Below are 21432 nucleotides of genomic sequence, written 5' to 3'. Positions count from 1 at the left end.
TCACTCATTTTAAGATTCACACTTTCTTTTCAGTATTTGGTGTGTCACGCGCATGTGCATGTTGACATGCATTGTTAAAAAAAAATATTACCTTTTCTCCAAAAAAAAGCTCTGGATGTAAAATGTGGTGCACTTTTGCAAAAGCAGTCCTGAAGGACGGAGGTGTTTGTCCGCAGGGTCCCTCAGATTCATAACCTATCCCTGATTATTTCTTGGGTTGTCAGTTATCTTCCTGAGCTATTGTTACAAAACACCTTGGTTTTGGGTCGAACACTTTAATAAATGACTAACCTCCATCATTTATCAAAAACCACATTTTTGATGATTGTTTGTATTCATTGTGGGACACAAACCTCCCTCTACTTTCCTCAAGTAGTGTTTAACAACAGGGAACCAGTTCATAAGTGGTTGTTGATGCCTTTTCAGGTGTAATTCCCAAATCTCCAATAACTAATCCGTAGAGTGAACTGGCCATGGTTTACATGGTTTTTGTTAGTGATCAATTATGTGGTGTGGATGAGGATATCTCAACAGATGGTAAATGACAGCTATGAACCAATATGCTGTGTTCAAAGATATCGTGCCACATTGTAAGGAAACGGACCAAACGTCATGAGATTATTATGAATAGCAGAGCACTAGAAGCCTGCTGCAAATGGAGTTTCCTGCTTTTCTTCTCACTTTCTGAGAAGTTTACCCTCTTTTTGTCTGTGGGCTATTTGTAATATTCAGTAAAATGTTACTGAATAGCACTCGTATGAAGCAAAATGAAGGCATTACGTTCCCTCAAGCTAGGAATGCTGAGAAGAGGGGAACTCACACAAATGTCAGTAGAAAACCAAAAGTCAAAACCAAAAAGCTAAATTAAGAGCGGTTCTGACATCCATGGGGTGCTCACAAACACTGCTTAGCAGTATAAAGGGACTGAAAAGACACCAATGGATGCCCACCAAAACCAAAAGTAAGAGTCCAAAAATTAAGTGGAGCTAAAAGTTACCATAAAGTTAGGGCAACTAAACAACCAGGGAGGGAGCAAATACTGCTTATTAATTTAGTTAGAAACAGGGTGAACTGAAGGTGTTCACCCTCTGGAAACAACACACAGAGTGAAAGCAAGAACACAGGAGTTGGGTGTGGCAGCCTTTTAAAACCTTGTCCAACCCAGCTGAGACCAATCTGTCTTAACGAGGAGCCTGCCAGGAGAGCAGCTGCTGTCCACTCAAGAGGACTGACTGACGAGGCAGTTTCAATTAACAAACAGAAACACATTCTGAACTTGTAACAAAGGTTTCTTGGATAATTTGCTGAACTTATCAACAGGTTATATTCAATGGAAATAAAAAATGCGCACATTCAAGATGAAATAAATGAGAGAATGGACTTCAGTGCTTAACTGCCATCAGATGGAAATTAAAGACACTGCTTTCCACAGTGTCATGCATTATTTATTTCCAATCCCATAATCTTTCATTTGACTTAAAAATAAATGCACATGAAAGGGAGGTGGGAAAGCTTTTGAAATTGCAACCTGTGTGTGCATACTCATGGTACTCATGATCAAGATGTCAAGGGACTTCCTGAGGACTTTTACCCCAATCTAGCAGCTGTGAAAGTGTCCAATACACATGAGAAGTGGTTTGATTTCAATATATTTAGGAATGAGCAAGCTCAGATGTTTTCCACTAGCAGCACATTATGTGGTGGTGGCACTTATGTGTAAAATGACATGCCACCGACATAGAATCAACTTAACGTTTAGGAAAAAACACTTACTTAGGTTCAGACAAAACATCATGATTGGGCTTTAGTATGTAAACTAAGTAAAATACAAGAACTTGTCACAAACGTAACTTCAGTAATTAAACATCATTCTGGAGACACGGACACCAGTCTCCTCGATTTAAACATTTTCATTTACAAGAGTAAGTATGCAATGCATCATTGAAGGGGACATATGATGCATTTACTTTTTCAGGCTTTTGCACATACATTTATGTATCTGGAGTCCCTACCAAGCCACAAATTGTAAAATAAGACAACCTTTGCAAAAAAGCAGAGCTGATGTTTTTGGTGGAAGTTCCTATTTGTGTACAGTGGGAAGAAAAAGATGTATTTCCCAGAGACTCATTACTTTTACCATATGGAGAGTTTTAGGAAAGCAAAGCAACTTCACGTGGAGAATCTCCAGAAACTGAGCAGAGTGGATCTGCTTCTGTGTTGAAGGCATAATGATGACATGAAAATGTTCTTATTGCTGTTCTTATTGTAGGACATTATAAGTATGATGGGTCTACCGAACTAATCAACATCAATTATTTTTATAAACATGTTTTTTTTTAGTGTTGATGACAATAAAATCTTAAACTGCCTTTAAATATTCGTCTTGGCCAAATAAAGTCCAAAGAACCTGAATAGTATAGATGAGTATAGAGCTGAAACATGTTGGTTAGATGGCTTTATGAGAAGATATAACAACCAACATACTGTTGTCTGAGGTGTAGGGGAATGTGTCACAGACTTTCAGATGCGAAATAACTGTAAATAACATTACAGTGAATGAGAGAGCTTTAGGGCTTTGAGCCAGAAAACGAAAAACAACTTAGTTGTATTGCCTAAATGTCGAAAAGGACAACATATATATGTTTGAAAGTATCAATTTTGTATCAGAAGGGACATTTGTGAGGCTTATAAGGACTTAAGTGTGAAATGTTTGCCTAAAGCGGAACAGCTGGAGGTTAGAGTGGGTGACATCAGCTGCTCCGCTACCGCCCCCTTCTGGCCTGGACAGGATCCAACACTGATCCTCTTATCATTAATAACAAAGTTAATTTTATGTCAAAATGAAATAAATACATGAACAGCAACGTGACTACATCCTGTGTGGGTCACATTCTTCTGAAGATACAAATATTAATTTCCCCAGATATTACTTTACATCACCACAAACATGAATATAAAGCACATCACATGTATTTTACAGCATCCCAAAGATGCTTTCCAGGTCAGATCAGAGTTAAATCACTGAATCCATGGAAATATTATAATACATGTTTGATTCCTGTATTTTGAAAATTATCATCCCACAAATATGAGTTGCTGTCAAAGTGCACCTTTGAAATGTTAAAGTGATATTCTGAGATTATTAAAGTAATTTAGGGTTGTAATTGTTTTAGCCTGAACACATTGGCCAATTGTTATTGGGTGATATGTATAGATATGTTAAGCTATTATAATCTTCTAATAAATGAAGTATATTAAGGGGTGAAGGGGTCAGTTTATATATATATATATATATATATATATATATATATATATATATATATATATATATATATATATATATATATATATATATATATATATATATATATATATATATATATACACACACATTATACATACACATACATCAACACATTTACAGGTTCAACTTCCATTAGAGTTCACTTTGGACAATGTGTTCAATTGACTTGAAAATTATAAATTTTAGATATACATTACCATACAGTAGAGAATTACCATACGATATGTAAATTGGGGAAATGGATAGTTGGGGTTTTTAATCATCATACTTCATCTCTCAATTATTTTATATCTTATGTTTTTGTTTCTTGTTAGTTTCTTGTAAACCACTTGATAACTTGGTTTTAAAAGTTGCTGTATACATAGTTATTCAATCAGCATCATCTCACAATACAATGATATGAATATGTTATGTTTTAGTATTTTGTTTTATAGCTATGTTATTGTGTCTCTATACAGCGGGTCATTAAAACCACCCAGAACATCATTGGCACCCATCTACTGTAATAAAGTTATTATTACTGCTCATCAGAGATATTGGTGAGAAGAGCCTGCAAAGAGCTCAAATGATAATAAAAGACAAAACCCACCGGGCCTCAACCTGTTCACCTGCTGCCGTCTGGAGAGAGATACGGAAGTATCAGCTGCCGAACCACCAGACTTCAAAACAGATTCTTTTCTCCGACTGTGAGACTCCTCAATTCATCCTTCATATAGAATATAGTTTTTTGTTGTTGTTTGTTTTCTTTCCCGTGTATCAAATTGGGACTACAATCTATATGTTGTTGTGTAACGCTGTCGTAAGATGACAAATAAAATCCTTGTAACCTTATTGATTCATTGTTTCCAAAGAGACAGTTTTATTGAAACAGACACAAAGCGCCCACATAAACAAAAGGCACAAAAACAAAAACCATGTGGCTGCACTTCATATAATCAATGATTTTATCAGATATGTTCGACCATAATGCAAATTCATCCAAAGGGCCAGAGTCTCTGGTGAATCTGGCAGGACGGAGTGAGCCTCTCCAGGTTTACATATTGAACTTTGAGCAGCAGGTTTCTCTTTGCATGTTAAAGCAGCTTGTTGTTGCCTGATAATACACTTGGTCTACTGTACATTCAATAGACCTACTCAAATGAGACAAATTACTTGTAATTCTCTCATTATTTAAAATTTAAATTAAAATACAGTTTGGGGCTGACTCTTGTCCCATGCGACCCTGTTGTCCCATGAATGGGTGTGAATTTTGCCTTTGAAAAACAAAACTGGGCAGTGATTAATTGTATGCCCTGTTAATTGAATGGGAACTATTAGAATAACAAAGGCTTGATCACAATGAGCCTCATGTACTTGTTGTCCTGCTGCCATCTAGAGGTCAAGGGCTGTATGGCAACTTTAATGTGGTGCCCCCTCTCATACTAACAGCAGATTAACTGAAACATCAACTGAGAAAAGCTTCATGGTGCTGCTGTGTATGCTGCTGCCTCTAGTGCTTCACCACGCCAAAATCATGTCCTGAGTATTTGAGGTGTACAGTATAATGATTCAGATCAGGTAGGCCTTTTTCACAGCAGATATTTTCACTTATCAAGCACAGATGTTACTCTTAACTATTCAGGTGCTCCGGTAAGCCATGACAAGTGTGACAGGAGCCAGCAGGCACAACAAAACCCTGAGACCAAAGCAGCTAAAAAGGAGTTCAACCATCATTGTTTTTATGATTCAAACCTTTGATTTCCCTCCTGTGGCCTGTCAAAATGTCTCCTGTGACTTCGGGCTACATCTACTAGAAATGAAGTGGATGTCAATATTTGGCTGATCATTGATCAAGCACTTACCTGTGAAAACAATTCATGCAAACGCTATTTACATTTGGGTGCATCTTATTGTCTGAGGCAAGTTTCAATGCGTCTGTTGTATGTTTTTTTAACCAACACGGGTGAAAAAAAAAAGAAGTTATTAATGAATTACTCAGTAATGAGTCAACGACAATACTTTAAGCAACAATTTATTTTATTATCAATCAGAGGATATAGATATTTGAAGGTGATTTGGTTTCCTGGGTGTGGTTGCACCAGCTGTGATGTGGAAAAGGACTTTGTTATAGAGTATAAAGGATATACAGATTTAACCCAAGCATATATGGATCCGCTTGCGACCCCAGGTAAAGACCCATCTGTTACATAAGGATTCATTTTGCACAGTGAAATTTCAATTGCAACACAGGAATCAATCCGATATTTGACTCAACAGCCTGCATCAGTCCGTATTGTAAATCACATTATCACAGGGGTTTTATCTCGGGGTCTGATGATGCTGAGGCGCAACCACATTTTGGAACATATACAAATGAACAAATCACTATTTTTCCTTTGAGGCAGACTTTACAGTGTGACATAAGAACAAAATAATGCGTCGCTGATGAGTCCCACATGAAAACAATGCGTTAAGAGTATGTGAGAAATCCTCCGATGCTATATCCAGTTGACACCACACATCAGCTCGTAGGAAAAGTATATCCGTCATTTGTTTTTTGTTTCCAGAAGAGAAACTGTAGGACAGAAAAGCCTCAACGCAGTGTGGAGTACTAATGATATCAGGCCCACAAATACAAAATAATAGACAAACAAAAGATTTAGTTTTACGAACATGTTCACACGTGATACTTCTCAGGTTATAGTCAGTCGTGAGGCACTCTTATTGGACAGGCAGTTTATTTACAAAGAGCAGACCCGTACACACAAATTAAAATTAAAGTAATGATGGAAAGTTTCCAAAGAGTGATGGGTGATGGGGAATTTGTATCCAACAGATCTCGACAATCAAAGCACCGTTTCCCTCGGTGTTTAATTGCTACTGGATTAGGGCATCAAAAAAAAAAAAGTACTTAGAAACATACAATCACCAACAGTCATCACCATTTTACTTTATAAAAATATCACCATGGTGATCCACAGATTCTGACCGTGGACAGAAAGACGTATTTACAGTAATCCACACAAAAGGGGAAATGGAAAGGAATCAATTGGGAACAAAGAAAGAATGGAGGGAAACGATGAGCAGTGTAGAGAGGGTCCCAAAAGACAAAGCTTTAGCAATTCTTGCATTAAAGGTCTCTAAATGGACACCTCTTAATTTTTTTAATTTGTCCTGTAAAGAATTATAGTGATAAGAGGATTGTACAATTTGTGATGCACAATAAAAACGTATCTTGAACTCTTGTCTGATATGTTTGAGTTAAGATAACAAATCTCTATAGTGCTGGCATAATGATTTACTATATAAGAATACTGTTTATCAGTAATGTTTTGCACATTTTAATAAACCTAAAATGTGGAAACGTACACAATTTGGTATGAGCATGACAAAAACAGAAATGATGACATCATGAGAAGAGATATTGTTTACAGTGGACAACTATTAATTCCCATAAACATTTATTATCAATAAGTATCAATTGAACACACAATTATTTTTCCCAATTATTATCTGTTGGCAACGTCATAAGAAATAAACAAATAATAACACAATAATACCCCAAAATGAAGTGCTGCTGCTATACTTTAAGGACACAAAACTAAATGTGACCAGTATGCAATGTTGCATAGATGTCACAATCACACATATACAATAGTTAATGAACCAAGACAGCACAACATTATCCTTACTGAAATGATAGAATGACAGATGCAAGGCAGAAGAGGGGCGGGTTGAAGTGAAAAACAAGTTAGAAGCTGAAAGTTGGGTCAAAGTTGTTTTTATATTTAAAGGTAGAGAGTTTATTCATGTAAGAATTCTTGCAAATCTTTAAGCAATCTTTTAGTTGTAAAAACAAACAAACGTGATTGTATGTCAAGAGGCCAAATGTCTCATGACTGCGTCACCAACGCGTTTCAAATTGTCACCAACCAGTGGTTCTGTATAGCGAGAGTGGTCTGCAAATACTGACGTGGCGTTAGGCAGCCAGTGTTAATAGAAGAGCAGAGCGACCAACCAGCTGATCAGAATGTGTGGCAGGTTGGGGAGGTGTTGTCAAAACAGAAAAGGGACAGGTGACGGTGAGTGAGATGTGCTCTCTGCACCAGGAGGAGATCTCGCCTCATAGTTCGTCAGCAGTACAGCCAAAGTGGACAGACTGACACTTAGTATCTAGAATGAGACTGCCAGTGCTGAGGGAGCAGGGAAGAAAAGAGGAGAGGATGCACTTGAGACCAGTATATAAAGAACAGGAGACAACGTACATCCACATATTCACTGTTCACACAGAAACATGTGGCATACTGTAATACTGATTTTTTTTTAAATTGTACAGACTAGCAAATGTGCAGTTACACAAAAGGTGTGACCGACGGATAGAACATATTACATTTATATGACAAGGGTAGGAGATGACGCACCACAATGTGAATGATGTACTGCAGGACCAAAGTTAATGAAGTATGGAAATCCAAGATGAAAAATGATCACAGAGTGAGGTGAGGAAAAGTGGCCTTGCTTTCTATTTTCAGCAGAAACATCAGCTATGTGGCTTGCTCTCAGTGATGATTGACATGGTGATGAAAGATGAGGCGGAGGGCGCCCTCTGCTGGTGAACCATGGGATGACGATAGGATGGCAGCCAGATGGGAGTGGATCAGGACAGAACACTGGTGTTCTGTGAATCCACGTCTTGCATGCTCATGACATCTGTACTTACTCCGCTCTCGTATATCGGGTTGTCGAAAGCCGACTCTTCCGTCATGTTGTCATACGGTGGCGAGGACGTTGGCATTCTGATGGTCTTCCCTTGGAGTCTAAGTTACGAGTAGAGAAACAGGGAACATCCTGTGAAGGCTCATTTGATTTAAAATGAAATAAACTGTTTTTTTTTTTAAAGTCACGACTTACTTTGCAAAGTAGACATAAATCCCCAGAACAACCACCAAAATGATTGCGGTCGGAATAAAAACTGCAAGGGCAATATTGGTTCCCTCCATGCTATAATCCATATTTACAACTAGAAGTGGGGAAAAAACAACAACAGGTATTATTTCTGTGGAATACACAATGTTTGTACCAAATGTGAAGAAATTCCCTCGAGGTGTTTGTGAGATATCGCTTGAGAATGGGACGGATGTGAAGTCACAGTGACCTTGACCGGAGAGTCTGAACACATAATGCCTCCGGCTATGCTGTCGCCAGCGCGGCACGAATAGAAACCAGCACAATGATACTGCAGCGTTTCAAAACACGACTCACCATCTAGCCGGCGTTCGTTCTCATATTGGGTTGAGGATGCTAAAAAAAAAAGACACAATTGCAGTTTAGTCAATATTTGCACTACGAGCACAGTGCATAATGTTACACTTACATACAAAGTAAGTCCTTGCATTCATTCATCAGCAACACAAATCAATAGCACTTGAGCTTCAAAATGTGACAAACGTAAAAAAAACAAAAAATGTTTGCTACACAGAGTGCATGGTTTACCTCTGCAGGCAGGTGGAGTGCTATTCCACTGTGACGGGTGTCCGGGGATGCAGTAGATGGTGGCGTCACCGTGCAGCTCGTAGCCTGAGTGGCAGGAGAAGCTGAGCATCTCTCTGGCTTGGTAAAAGGCCTTTTCAGAGCTCTGCACACTGGTGGAGGCAGCACCGGGGTTCCTGCATGGCTCGTACTTTTCAGCTGAGAGGCGGGAATATCTCACGTCACAAAAATATGGCAATGCATCTTTTTCCAACTGTAGAAACACTGACACTAAATATGAACACGTATAAAAAGGCAACATGCACATCAACCGAGACAAGAAAGGCAAGATTGACAATTTATTTTGTTGAACTTTTAAAAAGACATTTGGCAAAGAATACACAACTCATTATAGGTGGATTAGTTGGCATTTGTCACCAAAGAAACAGGAGTAGCACAAAATTAACAACATGTTTAAATCATATATTCAAAGCACTCAAACAGTGCGAGTGTTAAGTGTGTTTGCCTCCATGTCTCTGTGTGTTTTTGGCTCATTAGACTTACGGGCACACTTGGGCAGCCTCTCGTTCCACTTGGGTGTGGCTGAATCTCGGTTGTAGCAGGTGAGGAGGCTGCTGCCAGACAGGACGTAGCCTTTATTACAGATAAACTGTACAGTCGATCCAACGATGAAACGGTTGCCTGCGATCACCTTGTGACTGTGCTCCACATTTCCTGGGTCCTGGCACGTCAAAACTGGTGCATCGCAAAAACAAATGAATATTTGTTATCATTGGTGGTAGTAGTAGTAGTAGTAGTAGTAGAAGTAGTAGAAGTGTTTCTTTAAGCTCCCCTCCAAAAAAAACAATGGCTTGAGAGGAAAATATGGTGCACATTTGCAAAAGCAGTTCTGAAGGACGGAGGTGTTTGTCCGCAGGGTGTTTGTCCCCGATTATTTCTTGGGTTGCCAGTTATCTTCCTGAGTTATTGTTACAAAACATGTTGGTTTTCGGTATGCATGTTTGTATTCATTGTGGGACACAACCCTCCCTCTACTTCAGTTTTTAAATATCATGTCACACATCACAGCAGGAAACGACCGTGTCCTTATTTGACCATGAGGGCAGATCGTTCACAACTTTCTTTAAGTTACCAAACCTTATCCATACAAGACAAGATTTGATCACTTAGTGTTTCAGTAAAGAAATCATGAACCACATGCTGTCTTCATCAGTCATCAGATCCAAACCCAAGAGAGCACTCAAAGAGACTAGTCTGGGCTTCAGTTATCTAGGTCCCTTGTTTAGGACATTTCCTCAAGTAGTGTTCAGGGAACCAGTTTATAAGTGATTGTTGATGCCTTTTCAGGTGCAATTCCCAAATCTCCAATAACTAATCTGTTGAGTGAACTGGCCATGGTTTGCATGGTTTTTGTTGTTGATCACTTATGTGGTGTGGATGAGGATATCTCAATTACTCAACAGATGTTAAATGACAGCTATGAACCAATATGCTGTGTTAAAAGATATTGTGCCACATTAGAAGGAAACAAACCAAACGTCATGAGAATATTATGAATAGCAGAGCACTAGAAGGGCAAATAAAAAGACCAGGGAGGGATCAAATACTGGTTATTAATTTAGTTAGAAACAGGGTGAAATGAAGGTGGCAGCCTTTTAAAACCTTGTCCAACCCAGCTGAGACCAATCTGTCTTAACGATGAACCTGCCAGGAGAGCAGCTGCTGTCCACTCAAGAGGACTGACTGACGAGGCAGTTTCAATTGACAAACAAAAACACATTCTGAACTTGTAAGAAAGGTTTTAACAAAGGGTAATTTGCTGAACTCATCAGCAGGATATATTCAGTGGAAATTCAATATGTTCACATTAAAGAAAACATTGATGAGAGAATGGACTTCAGTGCTTAACTGCCATCATTCTTTTTTTCCCAACCAATCTCTCATTGGACTTAAAAATAAATGCACATGAAAGGGAGGTAGTAAAGCTTTTGAAATTGCAACCTTAACATGCATACTTATGGTAGGTTATGGACGTCGTGGAAAGATGTCCAATACACATGAGAAATGGTTTGATTTCAATATATTTAGAAATGAGCAAGCTCAGATGTTGTCCACTAGCAGTGCATTGTGTGTAGAACAACGTGCCACCGATATAGAAACAACTTAACGTTTGGGGGGGGGGGAAACTCCACTTATTTAGGTATGTAAACTGAGCAAAATACATTAACATGTCGCACACGTAACTTCAGTAACTAAACATCACTCTGGGGACACAAACAGTCTCCTGGATGAAAGTCCTGTTTGTTTGATTTATCCCCATCCCTTCGTGTCCACTGTAAATAAGTCTTTCAATATGTATACTGGCTTTGAGCATTGCATATTCATGTGGATGCATTTAATGCGTTTCACACATGTGTCCACCATGGGGTCCGAACTGACTTTCCATTGGCATTGTGTCTGTGGTGCCGGCATGTAATTTAACACATGACCACCAGGTGGTGGCACGTCATTTAACAATCTGTAAATAAATATAAAAGAATGTCTAATAGTTTTAGACATTTGTATAAACAGGAAGCTTTTCGCAGGCAAAAATGATCAGATCTGTGAAGTAAAATATCTGTACATATATTAATATTCGTTCAGGTTGCGATGCGTGCATTGTTTTACATGTGTTCAAATTGCTTGGTATTTGTGAGAAGATTGAGATTAATTAAGCATGAATGATTGCATTTGTAAATCTTATTTTTCATTTGTAACATTTGATACACAGTTGTGACCATTTTGAGAGCAACTTCAGATTTCTAGATGTCAGCCTGACGTGTAGACTAAACCAATACAATTTGAGTTTTATCACGTATTCTTGTCTGCTCGCGAAGACAAAGTATTCTGAGCGAAAGCTTTATGACTGCCGATGTCTTCCTCTCACTCGCTGAACAAATGGAGAAAACACCAGGATTTGTGTGCCTTCCTCTCACCTTCCTGACATTTCGGCACATCGCCGCTCCAAGTGAGATCCCACTGGCACATGAGGATCTCAGAGCCCACCAGCTCAAATCCAGGGTAGCACTGGTAGGTGATGACGGTGCCGTGGATGAGGTCGGGGTGGGACGTGCTCTTCCAGCCGTTGGTGATCTCTGGCAGCTCCGAGCAGGTGTCGTTCCTCGGCACCTCTGTTGACGTTGGAGCAGTTGTGTTGGTAGAAGATAGGAGAGATAGAATGGGAAAATTACAGACATCCTATCTATTTATGCAGATACATTGAGAAAAGAATGGTATTGGGTAGGCAGAAATTCTATACATTTTCTTGTGTAATGTTCATTCTGTATTTGGTATTTAAGGACACAAAGTGACATTCCTTGAAGAAATCCTTGCATTGATATATAACAACCTCCTCGGCAGGGATTGAATACGACTGCAAAATTGTCAGTTCTGTGCGCACTAAACAGCAGCAGTTTGGGAGAACAATGTAAATAGAGGCTTGTGATGTTTGCTGGGAGGAACACAGCATGTGGTTTGGCAGCAGTCAATCTGCGCCTCCCTAACTGCAGCGTACAGGGCCAAGAACACAAAGCACTGGGCAAAAACAGCTGATGTTGAAGTGCACCCTATTATTTTGTGTCTGTTTGTTGTTATCTCATCCTCTGCACCTGGGATAAGCCAGAAGACAGACAGAGGCACATCAAGAGAAAGAGGCAAAGAGAAAGAGAAACAAATACTTTTTTGTAATTGGTAACCTGCTAGGTTATAGGAACGCGTACATTTTACATTGCACGCTTAGTACAATTGTTTTTATTTTCTTGTTTGTCTTGCAGTCCCAATTTTACACAAAGTTTAATTCCAACAGAAAGCTATGTACTGCAGGTAACCAGAGGACAAAACAATGTTGGGTCAAATCTTAGCTGACCAAATAAATAAACAGTCTTACCAAAGAAGTGGACCACAAAGCCGTTGTTGTATCCGTAGATGTTGGTGGCAGGATCGGACTGAAATTGAATAGTGACATCAGCCATGGAGGTGTAGAGCTTAAAGTGTGGCCGTGTGCCACTGTATTGGCCCAGGATGTTAGCCGTCAGGTCATCACCATCATAGAAGGTCAGCAGGTCATTCTTACCAACGTGGAGACTAGAAGAGACATAACAAAGTGGTTCAATTTCTTCCTAGTTATATAGATGAAGGTTTTCATACACAACGCCCCATGTCTGTGGTTGTGTGGCATGTTTGCTGTGCATTTTTGCACAAAGCATTAAACAGTGAAGTGACTGCTATCTTCTTCTGCTGATGAAAGCATTGCTGATGGCATAAGACGACTGCGTCAGCAGTACTTGGAAAATATTAATTCTGTTTATATTGGATGGATCTGATGTGAAGTAAACACTAAATTATTCATGATGTATGTCTCTCCGTCCCCCACATCGGTCTCATGAATATGTACTAAATTGCATATCTGCAAATATATGAGCATAATAAAATATGATCCTTTTGCTTACAAAAAAAAAGAGATGCAATGCATGACAACCAGGATTATAGAAACATAATGAGGACTAAAGGCCTCGGATGAGTAAATAATCCAAAAAAACAAACATCTAAATGTTAGCTATAATTCACATATAAAATTGAATATGAGGCAGCTGAGCCACAGTTGGAGAGAATCTCTGCTGTCATTAACTTAAGAATGCATTAACCTTTTCCCTTTGGAGATTCGGATGTCCTTGCCCCTTTTATGGAACATCAGCAAAGCCTGACATTTATTCACACACACGGGGGATGGAGAATGTGTAGTTCCCCCTGCTGATATAATAAGCAGGGGGAACTAGTTGCTCTTTAGGTGGGAGTCAAATCAGCAGTGCAGATCGGCTGTATGGTTGTTTTGCGTTACATTCCCAAGCTGTGTTTAACAGAACTTAACAGTATTAATGGCACAGTGCCATTCTTCATGCACGTCATAGGTAGAAGTCATGCTTTTGTAGCCATGAATCACCCGCCCACTGCATGAGCTCTCCAGCAAGCAATCAAACCGTTTTCAGGAAAGCGGCGATTTCCCAAAAATTGTAACCGATAACAATCCCCACAGCTTTTCTCAATTCCTTCGCACAATTTTGCATCAATGCAAATTGCAATGCCTAAAAATCATATTGCCAGCTCCACTGTGATCACACCTTGTTCTCACATCATGTGTCATTGTCTCTTACCCTGTCTTTATCTCTCTTTATCGTTGATTTACTTTAACTCAAAAAATATGAGCTGGAAGTTGATGTACTTTAGGTCAAATTTAAAAGTCAAAATATTTGCTACATAAATAAATGTGTTTAAGAAAATGTTTTTATTCTCAGATGGCAGAACTGCATGGATATGCACTTCTAGCAAGCTTGCAGGTGGAAAGCATAGGTTCCCTTGTTGGGAATTTAAAAAATAATACTAATCACACAGCACCTGAGGGAGATAGAGAGGCATACAGGTGACTCAAATTTGTGAGATCACAGGGCAATCAACAGGAACATAGAAATGGAGTCCACAGAAAGGCCAAAGAAAAGCCTTCAAATATCCTCATCTTAGGAACGAGCACAAAATAGAAAAACATGTAAAGATCAGTAGAAAGTAGACAGATATTTTAAAAAACATGCATGTAATGCATACATTTCAATTTAAGCAATAATTCAGCAGGAGAACACAAAAATACATCCCAGTAACACATCCAGTGCAGTATTTAAGTTTAAATAAACAAAGAAAGGATGTTCGAAATAACCTTTAAATCAATGTGGAAATATTAATGTACAATTCACAGCAAACGATATTGCCGCAAGCGGTCATTCCAGGCTGAAACCCTTTTTCGCTCAACAGAAGTAAGAAGCTCAGTTGCCAAAATCAAAGCCACAGGCAAGTGGGTTTCAGGCTGCACAAAGCTGAGCAAAGTCACTGGTTTAATTCTGGGATGGAGTGGGACCAATCACACACATTGTTTCATCATGACACTGTATTGTGCTTTTCAATAATTGCACACTCAAAGTCCCGCCAGACATATTTCTCAGGAAACATTTTGGGGAGCTTAAGTAAAAATATCCAGTAAGTTTGGTGATGTTTGGACAAACTGTCAGTGATTTATGGCCAAATTTGCACCAGGCTTATGCACATATTTGGATGTGGCTGCGCACCCTATTGACTGATTACAAAATAGTTTTTTACCCGTGGTTAAACATTGGTATAAAACATATCCTCAAAGTTTTGTAATGATTGGACAAACAATTTCAGATTTATTGTCTTATTTGTTATGCCACGCCCATTTCTTTGTATTTGTTGCGCCCACTAGTAGTCGATTTGAATGAAGCTTTCAGGGTACACTTCAGGTACTTCTGTGGACATATCCCGCAAGTTTAGTGAAGATTGGCATGGTTGTTTTTGTTGTTGTGGTTTGTTCTATTTATGTGCTTAGCCTCGCCCTTTTGAAGTTCATTGGTCAACAGATTAACTAAGATATCCAAGAGCTTTTGATAGATTTTGCTAAGCTTGGTCCAATAAAGATCCACAGAAAAGTTGGTAGCAATTGGACTAAAGTGTGAAGAAGAGATGTCAAAATTATGTTTTTGTGTGGGCTTTCGAATGACTTCTCTAAGAGCTCTGTTTCCATGTTCAGGCTGATTGCCCTGTGAGCTCACTGATTTGAATCAGCTGTCAGACACACTATATATGTCATTCATTGAGCTGGTTTGGGTTTCTTCTCTTTTACTTCAAGTAGGCAACTTATGCTGACTCATTGTTGCAGAGACTTATAATGAAAAGTGTGAGCTGAGATTGAGGCTCTTTTTGAGCATTAGAACCCATGGGACTAAAGCGATGAACATGAGATTTAATATGCACAGCACAGATTAACTTAACTTCTGTTGCCTTGTTGGAACAAACATAATATTAGCAGCTTTTGATGGGGCTGCTTCCTCTGTGATTGACACAGTTTTACGATAGAATAAAACAAATGACCCGAGTCTTGTTTACCTCGCCTCAATCGTTGCTTCACAACCTCCCCCACAGACTTTCTACATTACTGCTGAGTAGAAACAAGTATGCGAGCAAAATACACCCACTTCAGCTTCATTACGAACAAATCCTTCATATTAATGTTGACTATCTGTGTTAATCAACAATTCACACACAAAATTGCATGCACAAAGTGAATATTCATCGTCCTCTAGTTGAGGATTGCAAGACCCTGGAGGCAACTATGACTCAAAAACATAACCAGAATGATTGGATTCCACTCTGTGCGTGTGCATTGTGCTGATGCTGAAATGGAAAAGCCAAAACTGGATTTCAGCTTCTCCTGACAGACACACATAATAGATGCCAGCTGCATGAATGGCGGTGAAATGAGGTGCTGAGTGACAAGCTACTCCCCCTGGTTAGTTGGACAGCTATGGGGACAATTTACACCTCCATGTTCTCCAACAATCAGCGGCTGTGGTGAAAGTGACAGGAATGACAATGCCAGTGTCCATTTCCAAACCGCCATCAGCACAATTTGTGTATTTGGAAATGTGCATTTAGAAATGACATACATGTGCAAAAATGCTGTTTTCACACTCTTACATTCTTTGTTATGTATTTGTAACATCTTTTTTTGAGGCATACTCTATGGATGAGACGCAGCCTGCACGCACTTAATGACTGCATGGAATTATCAGGAGTAGTGGTGCCACGATATAAAAAAAAACAAAAAAAACCCATGGGTGTAGTCCACAGAGCAACACCAAATTGTTTGCATCTTTTTCGATCTCCACATCTCACACTTCACTTCTATTCATGCTCTATCGTCCACCTGCTGCTCATGTTAACAAGGCTCTCCTCCTTATCATTACACTGTATTTCACCGTATCTCCCAAAAGGTGTCCCTGCATTTACACTACCCTAGAAGGAGGGATGTGGAACTGTCGGTTGGCAATCTCAAACCGTGCGATAACGTCCAGTCTGCATTTCATCCAACTCAACACACAATTACAGCCCCTGCTGCTCCATTTTGCAATAAATACATGTACATGTTTAGTCATTTACAGAGAGTTTTCACATGGATCTATTTGTACTGTAATGCACTCTACCTTCCCTCACAAAGGTGTACATTATCAACTCCACAACCCGTATTCTGTTGCTAGTTTCTATAATCTGGTATGGTGATGGAGCGCAATAGCGTTGCTGCTGATATTCCTCCTTTCCTTACAACTGTGTACCACAAACATGTTTTTGCATTTGATGAAATCTGATTACAAGACAGATCTCCTTAGGCAAACGTACATCTGCATATTTCAACATACAAAACCCAGTCGCTCTAACTCAAATACAATGCTGATGTCAACCTTGGTTTTGAATTTTCCCACTGTCTGCTTGAGTTGCTTTCGAAATGCTGGCGACAACACAAAAGAGTGCCAAAATCCCTTCAGTCCAGACTTAAACAGCACTCTGTGGTGAGTCACGACAAGCTCTTTCAGCTGCCTTCTCTGTAGCAACCTGGCAATCACTCCACCCAAATGTCATCCCACCTGGCTCCTCTAAAGGTTTTCCCTACAGACAGGGAAGTAGTCATGCCCTGTGCTGTGTTGCAAACTGATAACTAATCTTCGAAAGAAAAAGTTTTACTCCTTATATTTTCCTTAGTTCATATTTGCCTTCCATTTTAAAGTAACTGCACTTTTTGCTGCATTACTTTTTTGTATGCTTTGTTGTTTATAAGAGCAGAAAATAGGCAACCAGTCAGGCGAGTACAATACATATGGGCACAACTCATCAATAAACTTTAATTTGAAAAAATAAATCACTCGCCCAACTGCTTGAGTCCTAGTCTGTGATTGGACAGGTCCTAAATGACAAATGCTAATATAAGCCTGGAACAGGAAAGGATGCACAAAGCCTATTTCAAAACGATGTAATGGCAATACTTTAGAATTGTCCTAACCGATTTTAAATGTCTCCTTCATCGACGTGACTTAGGTGTTTACAAAGTTCCAATGGTCTGTTTTGAAAAAATTACTTTTTCTTTAGAGAATTTCTGAAAACTCGTCTGCATGCCAATGTGTCCAGCTCAATTCTGCAGATGAGGGGATGACAGCTGCGTTTTGTACAAGCCTCCAGGCATTCTGTCACCTTCCCTGACCTGTCGAGTCTGAAGAACCCGACAAATATCCAGTAACTCTAACAGAAAGGAAATTGCTTTCTACTTCTATTCCTACACGTATTTGACATTTGATTTGTTCTGCTCAGCAAAAAAAAAAGGTTATGGTATAAAATAAAACATTACCATTAACATCCCGGGCACCTACCCAGACACAAGTTTACTTGCAATTGGCATGTAATGCTTAGAATCTCCACAAGAGGACTCTATAAACCCAGTATGTCCCATTTAAAAATGTCTCTGATCCTGCTCAGTAAACTGACAAAAACATTACTGCTGTAAAACAGACGTTACTCACTGTGTCGAAACACAGTTCTAGAAACGATGTCCTCTGAATTCTAAAATCCACATGTGAATCATTTTTACCTTGTTGAGTTCCACAGGTGGGGATATCAGCTGTAACCTCTTGTCTCCGGCTCTTGCTCGAGCCATGCTCCGTGGTAATTAGCAAAGAGCCAGCCCTCCTGTTTGGCCTAAATTAATTAATCAGTCCTCATTATGCACACTGCTCCGCTGTAATTGCCAGCACAGGCACAGCGATGAATGATAATACAGAAAACATTCTCATTAAGGTGTGTGCCCACCCTTATAATGAGGCAGCTCTCATCCACAAGAGCCTTTTGTCACTTACACACACGCACAGTACATGCACAAAAACACACGTAGTTGAGCCTTTGAGAATGCAATGATCGGACATGATCGGACATGAGGGTAATGGGAGGGTCTGCGAGGATCAGACAGCTGTGGGTTCCTACTGCCATGAAGGCCACGCATGACCAACCTTGAGATAAACTAAAGCTGGCCACAGCACCATTCATTTCCAGCGAGCGGCCTCGTGTGGCTCGGATTAAAACAAATATTGGACTGGTGCAATCCAAGAAGAGATCTCTCGAAATGAAAATCAGTTTACCTCAAATCAAACTGGTTTACTTCTGCGTGGGGGAGGGAGAATCCCCTCTGATCTTTTATTTTAACCCTTGGTGCACTGGTTGACTTTCAGACATTAATCATGAGTGTTAATCTCCAACTAAAGAACAGGTAGGCAAGCAGAGTCACATAAACTTCCTGTGTGGTATTTCGACAGTGTATTATTGGTATCCTCTAATGCTATTATTCCCTGTTTGATCTGTGGATCATATTTGACTGATGGCTCATATCTCTGTTCCTGAAAGCCGAGAGATAATGTTTGAGGCTTTATGTGGATTGTAACCATGCAGCAGCCTACCACCTGAGCCTTTACAAAATCCATCCACACTTCCTCTGCTGACTCTGACTGAATGTTGGCATGCAAAACAGAATTATGATCTGTTGTCAATATGATGCATTTAATGTTATCCCAATGTCTATTTGTTGAAATGATCAGATGAGCATGATCCCTAATGTTTTCAGTGAAAGACATTTTATCACTGGTACATCCAGGCTGACACTTGCATGAGTCAAGAAAGCAACATTTAAGTGCAATAATGGTTACGGGCTGTGACCGCTTCATTTGATCACTGGGGGAAGGGCAGTTTCTCGATTTTGAAGTGAACAGGAAATACTTGCTCTTTTCCAGTGTCTTAACAATTCATCAATGGTTTGTAGAATTCTTCAAAAGAAAAACACTGTTTCTCCACCACACAGTGTCTGTCTGAAGCAGGTCTGCAATATGATTGCACTTGACTTTTTCATATATGCCCATTAGCTTATTTTTATGTATTAATCTTTTTTTTAAATAAAAAAACACACATTGCTCTTGTCCACAAACACGATATGTTTAGTAAACAATATAGCTTGTTTTGTTTTTTACTGCCCAAAGTAATTAGGAAATACAAAAAACAAAATATCATTTTTATTTTCACTATTCAATTTAGTTTTTCTAGGTGGTCTACCACTGTGGTGGATTGCTTGCACAGCATGCATACCCCATATCTGGATTAAATAATTTAAATAATTCATTCATTCATTATTAATTACGCCTTGCAATTTCATCAGCTGTTCAGAAAATACTAAGAATGAATGGTGCGTATGGAAAGCCTAAAAAATTGAAGGCTGCAAATGATTGCATGCATTGATACCACAATGACCAAAAAGCTAACAATTGCCTTAGTTTTTTTTTTTCAGACCTCATGGCAGTATTCCTGCTGGTTTCATTTTAAAACCTCTCTGTGCCCTATAGTCTGCGTGGAAGGCAAACGGATGAATGCATATTAGATGAGACAAAGACAAAGATGCAGATTCTCATGCTCACACTTGGATAGTTTTTTTAAAGAAACATTTAGAGAAAGATGAAGAAAAGAAAGGAATGTGATAATTGAACAGCAATAACTTGTATTAGGTGTGTTTGGACGGGGCACGCATGTCCCCTCAGAGTGATGTGAAGCAGAAACGAGTGTGCCTGTGTTTATTTTAACGCCTGTGTGCATGCGTTGAATTGCAGTTAGGAAGGCTGTACTGTATAAGTGGCTCAGAGTAGTTCACTGCCAGAGCATATTCATTTCAAAGCCAACTCTGAGACACACACCAGGGAAGTGGGAGCAGGGAGGCTTACTGGCTAATCTGGTCAGAGAGCGAGCTGGAAGCAACACAGAATTCTTAATGTAGCGGATGGAAAAAAAAAAAAAAAAAATCTAATTAGTGACTGCAACCACAGAAACACTTTCCACATGTGCGTGTCGTAGTGTGTCTGTCTGAGTGAGATAATAGAGGAGAATGAAGCTTTGAGTGCATGCATTTATGTCCCTGAGATGGAGTGTTTGACATCTCGCGGGCAATCTGACCTCCTCCTCTGACCTCCCTGTGTGATTTCTAGCCTTACACCTGAGTGCAGTCTCTTACACTTGGATGTCAAGCATGATCCTCTTGTCCTCTTCCACATGGATACCCCAGATGCAGTCCTGCCCCTTGTCGTATGCCTCAGGCCAATTAGGAGACAGCACCACACCGGCAGAGTCTGTGATCTCCCCGCTGCACACAGCTGCAATGCACAAACAATTCAGGTTGACACTGAGAAACAAATGTCTGCATTGTAACAGATTTCTAGACACAGAAAATGTTGATTGCAATCAAATGAATAATAACAATATACTAAATATATAATCACGCAATTTGTCGTGTGCAAGTAACACGGTGACGAAAAACTACAAGTTGATACATGAACTGCTGTGTGAAAGAATGGAAACATGGTCTTAATGCTGAATAAAGCGCATCTGAAATGGGGTGTACAGCCTCCTTGACGTGAACCTTGTGAAACCGCATACTACCACTGAAGTGCTTGATGACCATGACCCACAGGAGCAGAAATTTAATTTCCTCATATCTAGCTTTACAGGAGAGCTTTTTCAATTTCCCTGTGTGACAGAAGGACCATGCAGGCAACAAAGAGCGAGAGTAAGGTCAGCGTGTGTGTGAGAGAGAGAGAGAGAGAGAGAGATGGGAAGGGCTCAGGGGTAGCTATTATGGTGCAGTGTGGTAGTGTTCATCTTAGGCCAACTATTGTATGCCTTTTTAATCTTAAGCACAAAGTCTGCCC

General features: G+C 39.5%; 1 protein-coding gene across 1 annotated transcript in view; it reads right to left on the bottom strand.

Annotated features, from left to right (window-relative positions):
• Positions 1-7940: 7940 nt before the first annotated feature.
• The window catches only part of LOC142960146 (seizure protein 6 homolog), an 84847-nt gene continuing 71355 nt past the window's right edge, over positions 7941-21432 (bottom strand). The window contains exons 9-16 of the mRNA XM_076101789.1: positions 20739-20877; positions 12699-12895; positions 11749-11943; positions 9317-9508; positions 8777-8971; positions 8546-8584; positions 8195-8303; positions 7941-8100 (exon numbers count right to left, since the gene is read on the bottom strand). Of these exons, the coding sequence (XP_075957904.1) occupies positions 7941-8100; positions 8195-8303; positions 8546-8584; positions 8777-8971; positions 9317-9508; positions 11749-11943; positions 12699-12895; positions 20739-20877 (1226 nt within the window). The remainder of the gene's footprint in view (positions 8101-8194; positions 8304-8545; positions 8585-8776; positions 8972-9316; positions 9509-11748; positions 11944-12698; positions 12896-20738; positions 20878-21432) is intronic.

This window comes from Anarhichas minor, unplaced genomic scaffold, assembly GCF_050575085.1.
Source record: "Anarhichas minor isolate MPS153535 unplaced genomic scaffold, ASM5057508v1 ptg000027l, whole genome shotgun sequence".
Lineage (NCBI taxonomy): Eukaryota > Metazoa > Chordata > Actinopteri > Perciformes > Anarhichadidae > Anarhichas > Anarhichas minor.
The sequence above is the reverse complement of the archived record's forward strand: the minus strand, read 5'-3'. Positions and strand labels throughout refer to the sequence as shown.